Consider the following 19,698-nt stretch of genomic DNA (forward strand, 5'->3'; position numbering starts at 1 on the left):
TTTTACTCAGCAGCGGTGGGAGAGTTTGTGTTTATGTACCATTGCAGTGAAAGAAAAAAAGAGAGCTCCTTCTTTTAGTATTCACTTTGGTTTTTCAGTTCATATTTTTAAGTAACAACGAATGTTAAATGTGCGACCGGCAGCTAAAGATTAGATAAAGCCTAAAAAGCAAAAAAAAAAAAAAAAAAAAGGGAATGAAAAGCTGGAGCACACGCGCCTCAATCTCCCTCAATCTCAGTGCTCAGTATAGCTATTTCTGTGGACCTGAAGGCTGTGGCCTGCTATTCTTGCTGCAGGCATATGTGCCATTGATGGGTTTGGGTTTCCGAAATCCTTTTCTTTATGCTAATCAGACGCAGTGTGGCGAGCAGAAAGCTCTGGTGCGGTCGAAGTTGGCATGTCTACTCTACACTCAGTTTCTGCAAAGTTGTAATTACACTTGGAGTAGGAGCACAATGTTGCCTATAATGTAGAAATGTAACAATACCCTTCCCCCATTTTTTTTCTCAGTCCTTGCCTTGTTTTTGAGTTTGATGCAAAATTACATTAGCCAGGAACTCAAGACTCAAGACTCCAGCTAGGTTTATTTTTACTTTTGTCTCGGTGATTGATGTCACCCGACATAAATCCCATGCTTAAAATGGACGATAGAGTTCTAAAAGACCCTCGAAACACTTCAGTTCTTTTCCTTTCCTTGTGACAAAAAGTGCTCAGACCTGTGGCTGATGTCTGACTGGTTGTCTATTTACTCAGCTTGTGGAGAAACTAAAAGTAGGGTGTCAAGGCTACACTGCTGTTTGGGTACTATTTGCAGATCTTTGTGATATTTCACATATGTCAGGCAGTATGGAGGACTGTCTGGCAATGGCATAAACCAGGAACTGGGAGGACCACAGGGAAAAGTGTTACTTGAGATTTAGGCTTTTGCCTTGCCATTTTCACAAAATAGGAGTGCCATAAACTCCTCATGAAGTTGCCACTGTTCCATTTTTTTCATTCACACATTTTGAAAAAGGACTGCATTTATGTGTTCTTACAAAGAGCAAGCCCCTGTTACAGAGTCAGCCTTGTAACAACAGCATTGTTGGCAAGTATGGTGCGTAACACGATAGAGCCCCCAGCGTACTTGCCAAACAGATGTAGAAGTGCCAAAACATCCAGCTCCTTGAATAACTGCAAGGGTAGACTTCAATTAATGGTAATTAGTTACACAAACAGAATGCCACGACTGGTTTGGGGTTGGTCTGGAATGGCTCAGGCCTGGAGCATATCTGAGGTCCAAGCTGAAGGATGGCCAGCTTGCTTGTAGGCTGCCAGCTGGATCTGCCGGCTGCTCCAACCGGGGCAAACGTTTCAGCTTATGGATAACCAACCATGGTTCCAGCAGAGTTTGCCACAACTGTTTTAGATTCAGCCGTTATATACGATGTTTGTTTTGGTAGCGATGTCTAATATGAAGATGGATGGAAAGATTTCAGGATGAATGTATCAGGTTCAGGTTCAGGTTACTTTATTGATACCCAAGGGTAAACTGGTTTTGCAGTCGAGAGTTAAACAAGCAGCAGAAAACAGACAATCAGTTCAGGAACAAGACATTTAAGAAGAACACATACACATAAAACAAGAGACAGCTTCGGCTCGACAGAAAGTGCTGCAGTTCATGAAATAAATATAAGAAATAAAAGACATGAGGCTAAAAAAGAATTAAAACACCAAGAGCAAAATTTCCTCCAAGTTAGGAATGGATAAGAGCAATAAGATAAAAACATTGTAAAATACATCGTGCTCCGAAAAGTGACTTGTGCAACTTTTGTGCAAACTACAGCTTGTTCACCAGTGTCACTGCAGCTGGAACAAAGCTGTTTTTATAACGTTTTGTTTTACAAAATGGGACTGACAACCTCTGTCCAGAGGGGAGAAACTGAAATTCACTGTGCAAAGGGTGTAAACTATCATTTAAAATGGTAGCATTAGTTAGCATCATGGGTTAGCATGAGCCAAGCTTAGCTTAAATATCTGGCTTGTTGTAACTACGGTAACGTGTTCCTTCAAGATACCAGGGTTGATCGTTCTGCCTATTTTGGGTTAACTGGAGTTGGGCAGAGGCAGCTCCTGCTTATATGGTATTAACCAGAGTCTCTAAACTAAACTATTCAGAGAAAGTACTCTTCAAAAAACCCAAGTGACATCCCAGAGGGTTTGACCAGTTATTTTTGTACAGTCCTTGTGCTTACCACATACAAGCCAATTTGCTTCAGTGGTGATCTCTGTTGGCAGGTCAGAGATATTCTATATCAGCCTTCCAGGCTGTTCTTACGCTCAGAACATGGTTGCACAATGAAGGCACATCATTCCCACCTTGAACAGGATGAAAACACCTACTGATGGGTGACTGATGAGATATCCAGCAGCGTTCATATTATGTTACCCAACATAGTTTTTTTTCTTTCTCCTTCAGGCGTCTCAGTATTTGATAGCTGTTCATTCAAAAGATGATGTGTGAGCCCTTTCTTACGAGAATCCATTAATTTCCAGTAGTTTTCACGAAAACGTGACAGTTTGTAAGAATTGTGTTTCTATGTTTAATATTTTTACTTGTCATGTGGCATGTATTAGTTCAGTAAGGTAACCGTAGGAAGTTTTTGCCCTTTCAGCTGCCCGATTCTTGTCTGGCATCTTTAGGTGATTTATTTTCATGACTTATCTTCTTAAGAAAAAAAACCAAGGAAATGTAAAATATGTTACTTTGTTGACACAGGTAATTCATTTTTATGATTTATTTTATTTCTTTTGATTGTGTTTGACAGGTCTGGTTACAACGACTTCAAGGAAACTCGACAGGGAGCAACAAGATGAGCACATTCTTGAGGTAAAAGACCTTATTCTGAATTTTGTTTTTTTTATTTTTTAACTGCCTTGTTTTGCAACCTGGCAGTCAGGATCCAACTTCTCCTGACTGCCACATGTTGCCAACAGAAAACTCCTCATGTTTACAGTACGCATCAAAGGTCTTTTTTGGAATAATTTGTCCTCATACCGATTTCCGGATGAGAAGGCAGAGGTGGTTTGGAGGTCCTAGGTACTTTTTACTTTGTTCTCTCTCAGTGTTCCGTCACGCTGATGGTGCAGGCAGAGACAGGAAACTGCTGTCAAACCAACATGCCAATGTCTAAACTTGTGGGATTTAATTGAGCTCTGCCCTGTGCTCCTTTGGATGCTTCCCTCCCTCTTTCACACCACAGACCTGAGGTTGATAATCGCTTTTGAATTTTGTTTCTGATCATGACAGAGGGGCAGACTGATTGCCTTTTAATGATTGTTTAAAGTTTGTTTGGATATCCTTAAATGACACTTGGTGCTGCTGCATCTGGTGCCAGAGCCTTTTCAGTGTTTATATTTTGCTTGTACTGTATATTTCCCTGAAGTATCTATATTATAGGACTGGTGTTAAAATGATAGCGATTAAAGCGAGGAATAAGGAATGGCTACTCACTCCAGTTCCCGATAAAATCTACTTTTGCATCGTCAACCCCGATAGTTTCAGTATGGTAGAATAGTAGCATTCTACCACATACTGTGTTTTGAACTTGAGAAGCATATTGGATACCAGGAACAAAAACCCAAATCTCCTCCTCTAACTAGTGGCTTTCTGTAGGTGTAAAATTGCTTCGTCCAGAATCTGTGAAGGTACAAAAATTTTGAGTTTGTGTAATGCAAAATCTTTTTTTTTTTTCATAAAAAAAAAATGTCCTGCCTAAGCTTCGTTTATGACTGTTGTTCATCAGTCTCATTTGACATGAAAGACTATCGTAGGTTTTAATGTTGAAGGGGTTGTTTGACGAGGCTGTACCAGCCTCAAGGAAAAGGCTGGACATTTAAGATGTAGCCACTTCACCTTTAAAAGCGAATGTTCTTCAGAGGATACATAGTTCACTTCAAATAAAAAAGAAATTAGCTTCTAATGGCCAATCACTACTTTATTAAGTGACTTATATTTTGAAGAGACAAACAAAAAAAAAAAGTTGGCCTCTTTTTACCCCTGTGAAAAATAAAACGATTTCAAATTTCAGTTTTTTTATCGAGTTCATCAGTAGCACAGAACCAGAAGTGGCCCCTTTTCAAAAGCAACCTTGTAAACAACTGTGAAATGTGGTCCATATGACCACCGGTTCTTAACATCGGCCTCCAAGAATCTAACCTAAAAGAAACAGAGGAATGGAGTGATGCTGAAGCTCGAGGTTTACATAGTCAGTATGTGATGAAGGAGTTACGATGTGATTTTGATTTGAAGTGGCTCACTCAAGCCCCTAAAACCAGCTACCAGGAGTGGAGGTGGCGGACATGGATGTTGAAAGCTCTAATACAATGACCAAAGCATGTTACACACATTTAGTTAAGACCACAGGAAATTGTCAAGTTGTGGGGGGGAAAAAAAAAAAATCGCCTTTAAGCAAGTCTTCTGTCAGTTTATTACCAAACTTCAATCAGATGCTGAGATTCAAAGCACAAAGAAACAGAACCTTCTGGAAAAATAGCTAAAAATAGCCGAGTTGAATATCTCTTAGGAGTTTAGGAGAATGTTCATATTCTATTTAATAAAACTCAGTAGGGCAGTTTCAAATAAAAAGAAAATGATTGAACACTAGCTTTAGAGTAATATAAAAAAAGACAACTAATGAAGTTTGTGTCTGTTGGTAACATATTTATTCAACAGAAAGATCTTTATAAGTTTCACATTTTTAGAGTTCCTTAAACCCCACGGTTAACACCTGGGTGCTAGCAGGGCAAGTCTGACCAAAGTCTTAACTACTGCTCAGGTTTTTTAGTACCTTGTTGTGGGAGAGGAAACTAAACATGTGGGGCCATGTGGAACATGTGGAGCAATTAGAGGGAGGGCTGTGTCAGCATTGTTTGCACCAAATGCCAAGAAGAGGTGGAGGGAGCACAGAGGCCCTTCGGCTTTTATGATGAGATGGATGGGGGTTGGTAATTGTCGTGTGTCTGTGTGTGAAAAGGAGAGAGAGAGAGCTAAAAGCAGTGGGGGAATTTGAGAAACGGCAAAGCTACTCTTGTCCATCTGAGCGTGGGCTCTAGCGGTAGGATCAGAGGCCTTGGTTTGCAGAAGGAGGGGGTGGGTAAATAGCAAAAGTGGGACATGCCAGGACATGCCGAGTATTCAGGCCTGGGACTGTAGAGAGCACATTGTAATGTTAAAACAGAGGTGAATGGGCTGTTCACATCTGCCGCCGAGAGCCCATGCCAGCATGCACTCTGGCCCATTTAACAGAAATAAGATCCCACTCAGTTCATTTTTTATGATTATTCAGTAAATGTACAAAAGGTGGATAATCTGAGCCGGTTGTTTCAGCTGTTTTTCCATTTTTTAGAAGACAAAAATCACAGACAAAAGTCTTAATTTCTTAGCTTAATTGTGAGGAATAATATATGGAATCACATTGCACTTTCCATTTACTCATATGTATTATTATCATCCCAAAAGTATGTCTAAATATCCAGTCAAAAGAGCATCTTAACAAGCTGCACTTGACTGATTGACAAGAGACACGGCCCCAACAAGAGAGTTGTCAGTTTCAAGAATGGAAAGGATTATACTGGTCACCGGATACCAGCTAGCTACCCACCTGTCTAGCATTTGGGGCAAGTCCTAACAAAATGGGAAGGTCAGAAAAGGGAAACATGCAGGTCAACCCACAAAGACATCACAACATCAGGGCAGAAAAGAAAAAGCGGAATGCTTTGAACATAGTAAATGCACAACAAAAAGAATTTAAAAAAAGGGAGACTAAAGAGTTGCTGTGTTGCCAAACAAATCGACTGAAAGAAGTGTAACATACAGAGAAGTGAAACTAACATGTATTAACTAACAGAAGAAAGTGCTATTTCAGTAAGCTAAAAAGACAAACTGGATGATTGATGGAATTGATATTTACTGATGCTGCAGTCGTGGATGACATGCAGGTTGCATGTCAATAAAGCACCTAAAGCACTGGAACATTTAAAAGAACATTGTCATTTTTTATACTTTTCTTATTCCATCCATCCATCCATCCATCCATCCATCCATCCATCCATCCATCCATCCATCCATCCATCCATCCATCCATCCATCCATCCATCCATCCATCCATCCATCCATCCATCCATCCATCCATCCATCCATCCATCCATCCATCCATCCGTGCAATGGCAAGTGTCCAGTTGGTTGGCACATGTGCTTACACCTGGTATTAAAATGTGTGCCTAGTCTTGAGGATCTGACCTTCCCACTTTATGTGCAAATGCCCCTGCCTGTCATTTTCACTTACATACAGCGCATGCTTTATTTTACAATCACAAAGGCAATTTGCAAAATCAAAGAGCCATCGTCTAAGATGATGATGATGTTCTTAAAGTAGCCTGTAAATTTGTCCTGGTGCTTTTGCACTCAGACTTCGAAGGGTCCCAGACCACCTTCAACTGTGTCCTGAGTGATCAAATCTGAATCCATCTGGGAATGTGTTAGGCTGTGCATTAGGGTGGGCCTCTTATGATTGGGTTGTGTTTGGACCGGTTATTACATTCATGTTCCCCAACTATGACATACTCACAATGAATGTCCTATTTTCATGCTCATCGTAGCAGTCTTGGAAAATCCCAGTCTGTCCTTTTGCACAGGTTATTTTAATGAACACTGATCTCATTTATACAACAACATTTTCATTTGGTCTTTGCGTTATAGTATACACTGAAAATCAACATAAAGGATTGTGTCCGTTTATCTTTTACACTTTTAGACTTTCTTTGTCTATTCTGCAGTTTGCATTGTAATCAGATAAATATGTTTGATAAGAATGTTACATATAGATCAACCAAGTGATGAACAGCTGTGCAGCTACAGTGTGCGTACAGTCAGTTACATACATGGTAGTTTCAATGTACTTCATTTGAATACGTTTCACACATCTATAATAAGCAGGGGGGAGTTTTCTAGGTTTTTATACAATAAGGCATGAGAGATCCTAATTACTGATTTGTTTAGTTTGAGATGTTGCGTTTCACGGGAAAGGCAACAACATGCTGAATCATCCATGAAAAGACACTGAGACTCGGGTTTCTTGTCATCCTGTTCATTTATTCTGCTCATGTGAATCAAGAGCTTAAGAAAGCAAAACACCTTACTTGATGAAAGGCATGGTACCAAATGGTTTGCCCCAGGCCCTGCACTTGCGGTTGTTTCTTCTTGAAGCACTTAGCAGATAGTTTTAAATGACTGTGACATTTCTCCTGCCTTTCAATTGTATGTTTTAACCTCATGTTAAAACTCACATTTTTGCCTTTTTTTTCTCAGACATAGTTTTAACTGTCTTACTTTTACACAATAACAAAATGTATTTAATTCAGGATGTGGCTCTTTTCTTTAGACAAAATTTCACCTTGTCCTCTATACTGATTAATCCATGATAGATTAAAGAATAAAGAAAAGCCTTTGAGTCTATGTTTGGCTTGCTAGTTGGTGCAATCAAGGGATTACTCCCTTGAAATGTGCAGTTCTTTGATTGACCACTGGGGAATTGCCTCCAAAGGCAAGTTAAATCATCTTTATTAACCTTCATGATAAAATACATATATTTACAACTTGGTATGTCCATTTCAAACCCATGATAACTGCATTTTACATATCTCATCAGGTTAAAATATATGAACCCACGAATATATGCACAATTACAGGATTTGGATTATCAGCCAGCAATGGTTAGACGGCGTGGTCCTCATCTCAACTCCGGCACTGCTTATTTCGGATTTCGTTTTGGTATCAACAATCCAAAATGAAGATGTTTAAAGAAATCTGATCAGAATGAACCTGAGGTCTCAACAGTTAGGATCATATACACTAAGACAAAGGTTTTGAGATACCAAGCTCGGTTGGGTGTGATCCAGCCGGCTTCCCGGCCTGTCCATTCTGGCCTATTTTTGGATTAATATGTGACGCTTCAAAAGCACTTTTCACAAAAACCGATTGTGTGATGTCATGGGGTGGTTGGGTTGGGGTTAATTTATTTTTTAAACAGTGAGAGCGGCCAGTAACACTCAGCATCATGCCTCATTTCTAAACCAAGGTTATATTAATGACACTTGTTTGATGCTGTGTTTTATACCGAGTAGTTTGGAGGTTTAAGAAAAGCCCCTGGTCTTAGTTGAACACTGTAAATGTTTATTAGCAGTTGGGAATCTTCTTGTGCAGACACGAAGCAGCAGAATCAGTGCAGCTCAGGTTAGTTAGAATTAATAGTACTTAATTAACAATATAGTACACAATTTATATTTGCACAGTTCAGGCACTTATGTGTTCAACACAATCCAGATGAAAACGTGCAGATTTTATTTTTAGGCAGGAAAAGCTTACGCCCCTTATAACTTTTTTCATCAGATTGCTTGACCTGCTATTGTTGCTGTCTGGTTTTGGTTTCTTTTTTTTGGTAGCGACAAATCTGTTTTAGAAAAGACCTCCTGTCAGCCAGTCTTTGAGGGAGTTTCCTGTAATCTTGGCTCCAAGTTTGCGAGAATGACCTGGTTTGAAAAGAGGATTGAGAGTGAAGAGGGATTCTGTTTGACTTTTTTCTTTAATTAATTGACGCTTTGGATTTTTAGCACAGGGTGTCTTGATCTTAACAAAGTCCAGGTATAGTATCCATACTATTTAATGATACTTTCTAATATTATTCACTGTTTCTGCTCACAAAAATTATGACTGAATGAGGACAAAGAATGCTTTGTGGATCAAAGAGATAAGACTTGGTGCTTTTACAGTTGCCCATAATCAGATAATATTTTTTGTTTTTGCCATTCCCAAGCCTTTCACTTAATACACTCATTCTTTCCCCCTCAGATCACCATCACCGACCATGGCACTCCCCCTAAATCCACCACCGTCCGTGTCATAGTCCAGGTTCTCGACGAAAATGACAACAGGCCATTGTTTCTGGAGAAGATCTACAAGATTCAAATCCCCGAGAGGGAGAGGCCTGAAAGGGAAAGGGCAATGAGGCGAGACCCGGTTTATCGGGTGATTGCATCAGACCGTGATGAGGGGCCAAACGCTGAAATCTCTTACAGCATCGAAGACGGAGATGAACAGGGCAAGTTTTTTATCGAGCCCAAGACCGGCGTGGTGTCATCCAAGAAGTTCTCTTCTGCTGGAGAATATGACATTCTTACAGTGAGTATCTCATTTCAGAGTTTTACACTGGCCTGTGCCTGCGAGCCTTCCAGCGAGCAGTAAATGTTTTACAGCAGATGCTTTTTTTATTGTTTTACTGCCTTATTCTCCTCTTCTAGAGCCCTGCAGACGACTGTTTTCTTTATCTTCCTGTCAGATATTTTCACTGATTTTTTTTTGTCACCATTTCTTCTCCCTTTCACATATTCTGACTATTTTACATAATAGTCCCAGTGTTTTTTCCCTTCAACCAACTTTTATTAATCCGTAGCATAGCACTTACACATTTCATTTAACGGCGGTTGAAGCGACCACAGTGTGGGCTGCAGATCACAGTTCTACAACAGTACCTGAGACTGGATATCCTCCTGTGTCGAGTGTTTATTCATTTCCATCCATTTAGCAACCGTAATATGTGTATATGCGTAGTCTGTGGAGGCAGATATGAAAGACTATATCAGCATGCGTTTCATTGAGATATTTATGACAGCATTCATTTGGAGCTGCAGAGATCATAATGAACATCATGGGGGGCATCATACAGTGACCACCACGGCAATGTAAAAGCACTTATTAAGAGCAACAAGAACTAAAAGACTCAAAATCTTAACGTTTTCCAAAGACGTCTTTGACTTAAATAGATGTCTTTGTATTCATTCTTCTTTTTAAATCTGTCCATTCACTTTCTTTAATGAAAAAGTGTGATGGAGGTGCGACTTGCAGGAAGTCGGAGAGCAGAAGCTGCAGCTCAAACACAACCAGGTGCTGAAGGTTATCAGGGCATTTACATGATTTATGAACAAGACTTATCAAAATTACGTTATTGGATTACTGCAACTGAAATCGAAGTAGACCAAATTTGTCAAAGTTTGAGCTAATCTCTGCACAAAAGAATGACCTGGACTGGAACTGGCCTCCACACATGCTCCACAGTTCCCACCCAGGACTTTGGCAGAAGCAAATATAGAGTGATACATAGAAGAAAATAAAAAACTAACACACAGTGTGGTTTGAAATCACAGGCCATACGAAAGGTCTTTTAAACATGACGCAGACTCCTTCAGCTGCTATGGGGTTGAAGAAATGTGGTGGTTGGGAGTGTGTTCTCAACAAAATCCAGTCAAGACAACGAGATTACAAAAATGTTTATTTCCTTTTCTGATGCAGTTGAGCTTCGTTGAGCTGTTTTAATAACCTTCAGTAAGTCTTTGTCTGTTTTGATTTGACATCAGACTTTGTCAGTCTCTTCACAGTAGCACAGTGCTGCGGCAGCTTCATCCATGGATAACTGAGAAGGAAATGTGTGGTGTGGGTGAAAATGAATGCTAGCGCATGTGTCAGTGTTCCAGCAGGGAGCCAAAAACTTCTCAAACTCCGCTTCACTCATCACACATATCTGACAGAATGACAGCGATACAGTTGATGGTGATACAAACAGTCAAAGTGATTTTTATCCAAATTTATGTGTCTCAGCGTGTATTCTGTTGCAGGGATACGTTGATCAGCTCTGTTTGAATCACAGTAAACATCTCACAAAAAGTTGAATCCCAACCAAATTCGATTAAACACTGTTTTGTTATTCAGTTGTGTTATTCAGAACGTCAGCCAGCGTGGACATCTCAGAGCTTCAGGGATCTTCAGATCTGCTGGAGTTGCACAGAAACTCATTAATGATAAAAAAAAAAACAACAAAAAAAACCACCACACAATACAATGTAACTCAGACACTTATTCCCTGTCTCTCAGATCAAAGCTGTTGACAACGGACGTCCACAGAGATCCTCCACTTGTCGCTTGCACATTGAATGGATTGTTAAACCGAAAGTGCCGGCCGATGCATCTCCCCTTCGATTCGAGGAGTCTCCCTTCACCTTCTCTGTCATGGAAAGCGATCCTGTGGCACACATGGTGGGCGTCGTCGCCACCGAGTCCTCCGATGTTCCCGTGTGGTTCGAAATCACAGGTACTGCCTCTGCTCCTTGCAGATTTGTCACTGTTAGCATGCAATCTTAATACATACTCAGTGTTAGAGCTTTGTTTTGTAGCCAGAAAACCTCTTTTAGACTAACATAGTGAACATGTGTGTGTGTGATGTGGGCCGGCATGTGAACAACAGACAGTGATGGAGACAAGATTGTTTTTTTTTTTACTAGTACAGTAAAAGCTAAGATTATTGGCTTTTAAAAGGACTGCCTTACGATTCTAAATAATGTAACAACATATCTGCCAAATATATAATGGATATCATGACCATAATTTTAGGAAAATACCATATAAACTTGTTTAAAGCAGCTTTAGTAAAGCAGCAGAGACTATTTGAGGTTAAATTAGGTGGCAACATGGAGACATAACATGAGCTTAAGCTAATCCAGTTTTTTTAAACCTGTTAAAACTAACCAGCTTAGCTACAAGGCTAAATTCACCTGCTGCATCTGCCAGGGTTTGGGGCCTCTGCCGTGCTCATATCAGCCACTAGTTCAACATTTTGGTGACACAAAAATGCAAGAAAGAAATTTTGTTCTCGATAGGAGGACGCCAGTTTAGTCTCAGAGGTCCACAGGTGCAGAACATCTCTCAGGGGAGGCATGCTGCTTATTTTGATTTAATGTAGGAGTCCTGCCCCGAGCTGCCGACTTCAGACTAAGCAAGAGCCAAACTGAAGGTCAGATCCAAATTATCAGACCAACAGAAAAAAAGTTCAGACCAAATTTGGAAGTCAGTCAGCCAGGACTTATGATGTCATTAATCTGTCGAATCCATTCAGTTAATCTCTCTGTTGATAAAACCCTCACATTTGGTTGCTGATATAAGAGACAATAGGACTGTTTTTTTTTTAATATTTTGTCATCAAAAAAGCAATTGAAGTCCTAAACCCTAGAGTTATGTATTTTCTGTGCCAGCCATGGCTTTTTAGTCTAAATAAAGAAGATTAAAAATGATATTTATAATATATGATATAAACAGTTAATCTTCTATTTCTTTTTTTAGCAGCTGAGCTAAATCAGTTGCTCAGAATCAATCATTTTTATATTGATAGTCAGTATCTTTTTAGCTTCACTTTAATATTCCCTGTATTGATAAGCAGCAGTGCTTCATAATGTTCAAACATAACTTTCCCTCTTTTCCGTCTCCCGTTTTTAAGTCATGGCAGTAACTGTGTGCTTGTGAGGAATTAAAACGACTCGCCCTTTTGAAAATGCCTCCCTCCTCTTCCTTCCTCCCACCCTGTCTCCAACTAATCAATCTCTTACTGACACATGTCTTTTTCTTCTCTTCTTCTCTGTGATCTTTCGCTGCTTTCCCGTTTTCTCTGGAATGTTCTGTTTGGTTGGATTTTTGCAAGACGGCATAGAGGATTCTGAGATGTTTTACATCCTTCAGATGGCTTGTGACCACAACTGTACAGCTGAAGGTAGCTGCTGGGATCTCCTAACAGGCTGTGATGTATTGAGATCATCTGCCATTGTCTGTCGGTGCTGCCTGCTGGTTGTGGTTGCCTTGTGTTGTGCCATGGGGTTGATGTTGGGCTCCATTTTTCCTGCCTTACACTTATTTTTGATGTCACATTACTTTGTGTGCTCATAGCATCATTTTGTATTCACTGTCGTCTGGTTCACTTATTCAGCGTATATACTGTATTGTACAGTTACATATTTATTATGTTCAAATGCCTGAAAGAGCCATTATGTGTTAAATATTTAGAAAAAGTCAACAACATCCTCTGAAGTGTATTCATTATTATCTTCATCTACTTCAGAGCAGAAAATTGATGTTTATACGCCCTCATTCAGTGTTTGCGTAACCTTGCTACATGCGCACAACTATGTGATGATGTCTCTAATCTTTTTTCCTTTTTCCATTGTTTGCACGCACACACACACACAAACTTCGCAGGTGGTAATTACGACAGCCGATTTGACGTGGGCAAGGCCAGTGGAACCTTGATCGTGGCACGGCCCCTGGACACCGAGCAGAAATCAAATTACAACCTGACGGTGGAAGCCACAGATGGGACACGAACTGTCAGCACTCAGGTAATTGAAACGCTAATGAAACAGTTGGAGGCTGACAAGGCAGTTGTCGTCGTTCTGTTTTTCTCATGCGAGAAATGCGAGGAGTTAAAAGGAGAGTAATGAGTGAAGGAGCGGCCAGACTGTCCTCTGCGTTGGCGTTACTGTCGCTGCTCGAAATTGAAATACCATTCCTTTGGTTTGAGTCTGATTGAACGCACACATGAGCTGTTTTTGTTTCAACTTTAAGAATGATTACATGTTGCAAAAACATTTGAAAGTATTGGCTGACGTCACATGGGGATTCAGTAAAATCACCAGTATGATTGATGCTGAGCTGTGGGAGTGATGGCGCGATCAAGCTGGAGCGTTTTTTGTTCCAGGTGTGAATGTTTGTGCGCTCTGAACTCCTCCCTCTCCTGCCCCGTCTCTCCCTGAACCCACCGGACCGGCACGGCTTTTTCCAAAGAGACGAGATAACTAAATATGGAATAGCTGTGTTGTGCCCGGGCTGATACCAAAGCTCAAGTGCTGCGATAAAAACGTTTTTAAGCAGGCAAGCTGTCTTTGGCCTTTGTTCAGACAGTCATGCCTTGTCCATTAGATTTTCAAGATTTTTACATGGTAGTTTGGGTCATACAGGATGGCGACATTCAAAATGTTTTGTCCTTTGTCCTCAAAGCAGAGCTTCAGAGAACTGTAGCTGGAAAAGAATCTATTTGTTGTCACTCCCTATGAATAAAGCCTTTCATCATCTGGCTGCTGTGCTCCACTGAGCGTTGGAAAAAGCACTGCCTTCTCTGGCATTTTGGAGCTCATCTGCGGAAGCAGCATGTCCTTTAGCTTAGTGCAGAACCTTAAAAAGAGCTAAAAAGTTGCAGTTTCTTCATTTGTAATTTTCACTCCTTAAATACTTTCTTAAAAGCTCTGTCCACAGAGTGCTCTTTAAAAGCCCCTCACGCTACTGCATGCAGTGACATTTTGAAGTGAAATTAATCACATTTAAAGGTTAACCTGCTCAAAAGGTCTTATTTTCAGTGCAGCTTATTTTTGAGTAAAACTGTGATTGTTAAGCCTGTCACAGTAATGGGTGGTAATTCAGTCAGATTAGCTCTAAAAACTCAGTGGCTACTTTTTTGTATACATGTTGTGTGTAATTGTGATATTCCAAGGAGCTCATCAGACACATTTTGGAATCAATACTGCACTGTTTGCCAAAGCTGGCAAAATGTTTCTTTATCAATGGAAGCCAATAGAATGATAATTATTCTGTTGATGCTCAGCTCAAGACATCTGATTTTAATACCCATCAGGTCCGTTGCAGCAGCAGCCTCACGTTTACTGTGCTCAGATTTCAAATGAGCATATTTTGTGCATATTATCTGAGCTCTAACCTGCTCTTTTGCAGACGAGTCCTTGTGCACGTGATACTGCAGAGCCAGCTGATTACTGCTGATCAGCTGTTTTCTGTCAAAGGAATTGATTTATTGAGTTTATATGTGCCACAACTATACTTTAATGATATTGTTTGCTGCTTGGGGCATGTTGACTGAAAAGTACAGATACTATTAACATTGGTTAAGCTAATAAATAAATAAATAGCTAAAACAATCTTTATTGATATTTTTTTTATTTCTATATTCCATTATGAAAGAATATGTGTCTAGTGTTTAGTCTGGATATGACATTTTACAGGAGACTGTTGGAAGAAATAACAAATGTTTTTTCTTTCCATCTGTGTAGAATAATCTAAACTTAGAAATTGTCGTATTTTCTTTGCTATAGTGCAAGTGACTCATATCTTGCCATGTAACAGGTTCTTATCCACAGTGCCGTTTCTGTAGCTACCCAGTACAGTCAGCCTGAATATTGTCTCTAAAGTTTTGCCTTTTTTGCATTTTTCGTGGCTACCACAGATTCTCATACACATTTAGAAATGGAGGATGTTGAGGATTGTTTTCAAATTGGTTGCAGATTCACTTGCCCTGTTTAGACCTGGCATTAACATCCGTTTAGAGTGAGCCGACCGCAAGTGGGCAGCCTTAAATACAGGTATAAACACACACAGGATGCATTTGAGTACGGATTGAAATCTGTTCACTTAAACATTCAGAAGTGGTCGGAGACTCATTATTTTAACAGTGTAGGCGCACTGTGTCCTGGGTCGAATTACGGTCCTCTTACGTAACTGCCATTTTGTATGCAGGTTAAAGTAGGCACTCTTTCTTCAGTACATATTTACATGGGACAAAGGAGTTGTTTTCAGTTAAAATAGCAGTTAGTATTTAATTTGAAGGACAATTTGATTACTCTTTGGAATTGTTTCCTAGCTGTTGTCCTTTCTATTTACAACAAGCACCCAAAATAACTGAACTGCAAAACAAGTAAAGTAACTTAAAGGAGCATGAGGCTCCTTTTAAGAAATGAGACTCTCTAGCGCCACCCTTCGCCACGACGGCCGTCGGGGGTACTGCAGCCAACAGCGAAGCCGGCACGGGAGAACGGGGAGAACGTGCATGCAGCGTCATGTGACGTCACATCCGCAGGACAGTGCGGGAAATTCGGACTCCGAATTGCAGCACATTTTGCAGCACACAGCCTGTTCAAGGCAACGGAGAGATACACTAGAGGGCTCATTCTTTTTGGTTTGGAACGCTTCATCTGACATTATTACTAGAAAACTTAAAACGTATACAAATTTTTTTCATAAATCCTGCCTCAATCCTGCCTCAAGCTCCTTTAAAAGTGCAAAACAACAAGCCTTCATAACTGACAACAACACACTGGGGCTGCCTTCATTTTCTTGGCATTTAGGCATGGTGTAGAGCATTGTTGTCTCCCGCAGAGAAAAACCAAAACAAAACAAGAAACAGCACATATGGTCTGTGCAAGCAAAAATCATGTTCTCGCTTTTTTTGTGTGGAGAATGTGGTGATGCATGTTAATGCCCAGTCTCCACTTGGGGTGGCATCACTCAGGACAGATGTCAATACCAGGTCGAGACAGGGCAACTGCCACATGTGGATGTCACCAACACACAGCTAAAGTTCACTAGTTCCATCAATTTGCTTTTTAAAACACAAAAGTACTTTAAACCTTTGTAGTTCATCATTTTCTGCACTATGGTACTGGGAATTAACAGCAAGCACTTGAACAAATACAGGATTATAATTTATATTTTTGTTTTTGTATTTGCAAAATACAGCGAATACCTCAAGATATTCCTGGAGCAGGAATGTATGGGCAAATTAGTTATCATCAATTGCTCTTGAGTATACATTTGTTTCCTTTGTGTATGTTACTTTGAAAGAACTCACAGGTGTTTTGACTGTTAATTAGATTTACATCGCCAAACAGAGACACAGTGCACCCTGTGAACACTGAAAGTTGGACTTATCTATTCCTCAAATCAAAGTCATGTGGAGGCAGTGCTGGCAGACGGGCTGGCCTATTTTCTCTCTGCTAGGAATGTTTCCTTTCTTTTTGTTCTCTTTTGCTCTCTAGTCCCCTTGGTATTTCTCTCAGATTGTCTCCTCAGCTTTTCTTTTTTTTTCTTTCCAAGTCTCTGTTTATTGGCCCAGAATACTGGACTGATGATTATTCTGTTTGGTACAATAAAGTGCAAACAAGAGTTTCGGACCTCTGTGGGTAGTGGGCAGTGTTAATCCTGTTTTGGGAACATGATGGATCACTCGGCGCCAGTGGCCTCCCTCTGCCCAGAACCTGCCACTTGGCAGGGGGCTTCCTCTCCTACGCATGGCACAGGAGGACGGCAAACACAAAGGCCGCTCCCTCGTGTCCTGTTCTGGATACCACACAGAAGAGGTTTCACTTTTTTGATTTTGAAAATATTCCGTAAATTAAAATGAAAGCGATAAAGAGATTTAGGGTTGGGTCTAAGGAAGATATTTGGCCTTTGTTTCCGATTTGACCAGCATAGTCTTCTGAAGGCGTCTCTGAAGGATCAGCTGATGCTGCATTCCAGCTCGGGCACCTCATAGCCGGAAACTGCGCCAATAAGGCGGCCTCGGCATGCAGCCCAGCCTCCCTCCCATACCTCTCTCCAGCTACATGACATCCTCCCTTGGCCATGCAGAAGTACCTCAAGCTGTTCTGCTCACAATCTGTTCATGGTTTCCTGTTTCTCGTGTTATCTCAGTTCGCATTACAAAGGATCTCTTTATGTCTCACTCCAAGGCTCATTTTCTTCAACCATAATTCACCATTTTCTTGCCTCGAGTATCAAAGATGATTCTTGTATCTAGGCTCCTGCATCTCTCTCTTAGCCAAAGGTTCTGTTTGTTTATTGCTTTAATGTTAATCCCCAGCCGGTGTTTTTCTTAATTTAACCATTTCCCAGAGTTTTCTTAATTTTTTTCTCTTTCCACTGTCACTTCTCTCTTAGTCTCTTCTCACCCTGACTGTGCCGTTTTATCTTCAGTTTCTCCATCTGTCATGTGTGTTTCAGTTCCAGTCTTGTTCCTCCTCAGCATTCCCTCAGGAAGCCATACACAAAGAATACTGAGTTTTGCTCCACAACAGTATTTCTGCCGAGTTTGGGCAGCATCATGCGGCTTTGTTATGTTTGGGGCAAAGTTCCTTTGAAGTGCTGCAGAGTCTCTTTGCAAAGGGAACGCCACGTTTGTGTGCATACACTGTTGTGGGGGTAAATAGCCTTTTGTTGGCTTTTTGGTTATTAGAATAGTACACTGCACTGCAGACAGACGTAGATACCGCTGACCAGATTCCATTCCTTACTGCTTTTTTTTTTTTTTTTTTTTTTTTTTTACAAAACTATCAGTTCTTTCCACCTTTCTAGCCATTCAAAAGGTGTGTTATCTGACGCTGGCCACATTGAGACACATTGCAAAACCTCTTTGTCTGGATGTACACAATAAGGTGCACAATTTATAGGCTTGTTTTGTTGCTTGTTTTGGTGTGTGTGGGAGATTGAGTACATGCATATGTGCCTCTGTGTAAATGGCGGATCTCGAGACATGAGGGAGTCGGTGCTATGTAACGTCTGGCTTGGCATAAGAAGACAGGCTTGGAATGAGACAGATTGTCGCGCTGCTTCTGGGGACTGTTAATGTTACTTTATTTTACTTTACACCTCCTGATTATGAATGTGATATGAGTTACTCGTGACACAAGAGCGATGGAAAAAAGAGCCAGAATAAGGCACTGATAGGCAGCATGCATCCCAGCGCTCCCCCTGCAAGATGTCATCTGTGAGCCTCAGCAGCATTGCCAACATCACAGCACACAGCAGATTGTAAATGTTATCAGTCCTGTCAGGTTGAGTCTATATTTGCCTCCCATACCAGCTCACTCTGCTCAACAAACACCATTATGAACACAAAGACAAGTGGGGAGTGGTTTTGACTTGAGATCTGACGAACCCCGGTTAGCTAGTGAGCCGTCACCTGGTCAAGGCTTTTGTGTCTGTAGCCTCTTCAGTCGCTCTGTGCCGAACAGCTCTGGTTCAAGCATTCCCTTGTGGGACATCACCCCCTGGTGCCTGGTATGCAGGTGTCTAATCTGGGCTGATCCCTTTGTTCCCCATGTTTGGCAATGGTAGAAGTCCCTCGCTGGCCCGGGAAGCAAAGATGGCATTCCAGCAGCTCTCCATAATCCTCTGTCGGAAGTCCAGTAGACGAGTGGCTGGTGTTGATAAAACATGCTCCCAGTGGAATTTTACAGTTTGGGGATGTTAAAGTCTTTGTTTTGTGTGTAGCAGAGAAAATAAAAGTACATGCTCTTTCTCTGTTAATTGATGGTTAGAATATTAAGTCTTCCCAACAAGGACACTGAGGCCTGTTTAGCTATCATAAATGTAATGACAGTATCCTTTTCACTCATCCACAGTTGACAGTCTGCTGTTATTTGGTTTATCACAGAAATGTTCCCAGATGAGTCAGACACGTTGCTGTTTCTCACCCTCCATCTTTTCTTGCTACTGTTAGATTCATCAAGTGGTCTCTGAGTTCAATTATTGCTTTTGCTATCATATGTATTGATTTCATATGTCACCATAATGCATTTTTTATTTCAGCAGAACTCAGATGTGTTGATCGTGGTGTGAAAGGAATAAGATGGGTGATTTGATAAATGGCACAAGATATTTGTTTAAAAACAGATTTTTCATCTTCATTTTCAGGTGCTTATCCGCGTCATTGACACCAACAACCACCGGCCAGAGTTCTCCCACCACGTCTACGTCGTAAACGTCCCTGAGGACGAGCCAGCTGGGACTGAGGTCCTGCGGATCAGCGCCATGGACAGGGATGAGAAAAACAAACTGACCTTCACACTCCTGAGCAGCACAGATCCATTCAGCCTCAGGAAGTTTCGACTGGACCCGGGAACAGGCACTCTGTACACCACGGAGCGACTCGACCACGAGACTATGCATCGTCACATCCTCACCGTCATGGTAGGAGCGGAAATATGACTATTATGATAACTGAT

The 19,698-nt window shown here is 40.9% G+C and overlaps 1 protein-coding gene across 8 annotated transcripts in view; it reads left to right on the forward strand.

Annotated features, from left to right (window-relative positions):
* fat1a (FAT atypical cadherin 1a) overlaps positions 1–19,698 on the forward strand; it is an 86,069-nt gene that overhangs the window by 33,355 nt on the left and 33,016 nt on the right. For 6 of the 8 annotated variants that reach the window (XR_009782489.1, XR_009782490.1, XM_061719053.1 and 3 more), the window contains exons 4-9: positions 2,808–2,869; positions 8,888–9,217; positions 10,964–11,180; positions 12,561–12,629; positions 13,112–13,251; positions 19,388–19,663. Coding sequence is in view for 6 of the 8 variants with exons in the window: in XM_061719053.1 (XP_061575037.1) it covers positions 2,808–2,869; positions 8,888–9,217; positions 10,964–11,180; positions 12,561–12,629; positions 13,112–13,251; positions 19,388–19,663 (1,094 nt within the window). In the remaining 2 variants the exon portion in view is untranslated. The remainder of the gene's footprint in view (positions 1–2,807; positions 2,870–8,887; positions 9,218–10,963; positions 11,181–12,560; positions 12,630–13,111; positions 13,252–19,387; positions 19,664–19,698) is intronic. The other 2 variants (XM_061719030.1, XM_061719038.1) reach the window with 1 other exon arrangement.

Source organism: Cololabis saira, chromosome 1 (assembly GCF_033807715.1).
Source record: "Cololabis saira isolate AMF1-May2022 chromosome 1, fColSai1.1, whole genome shotgun sequence".
NCBI lineage: Eukaryota > Metazoa > Chordata > Actinopteri > Beloniformes > Belonidae > Cololabis > Cololabis saira.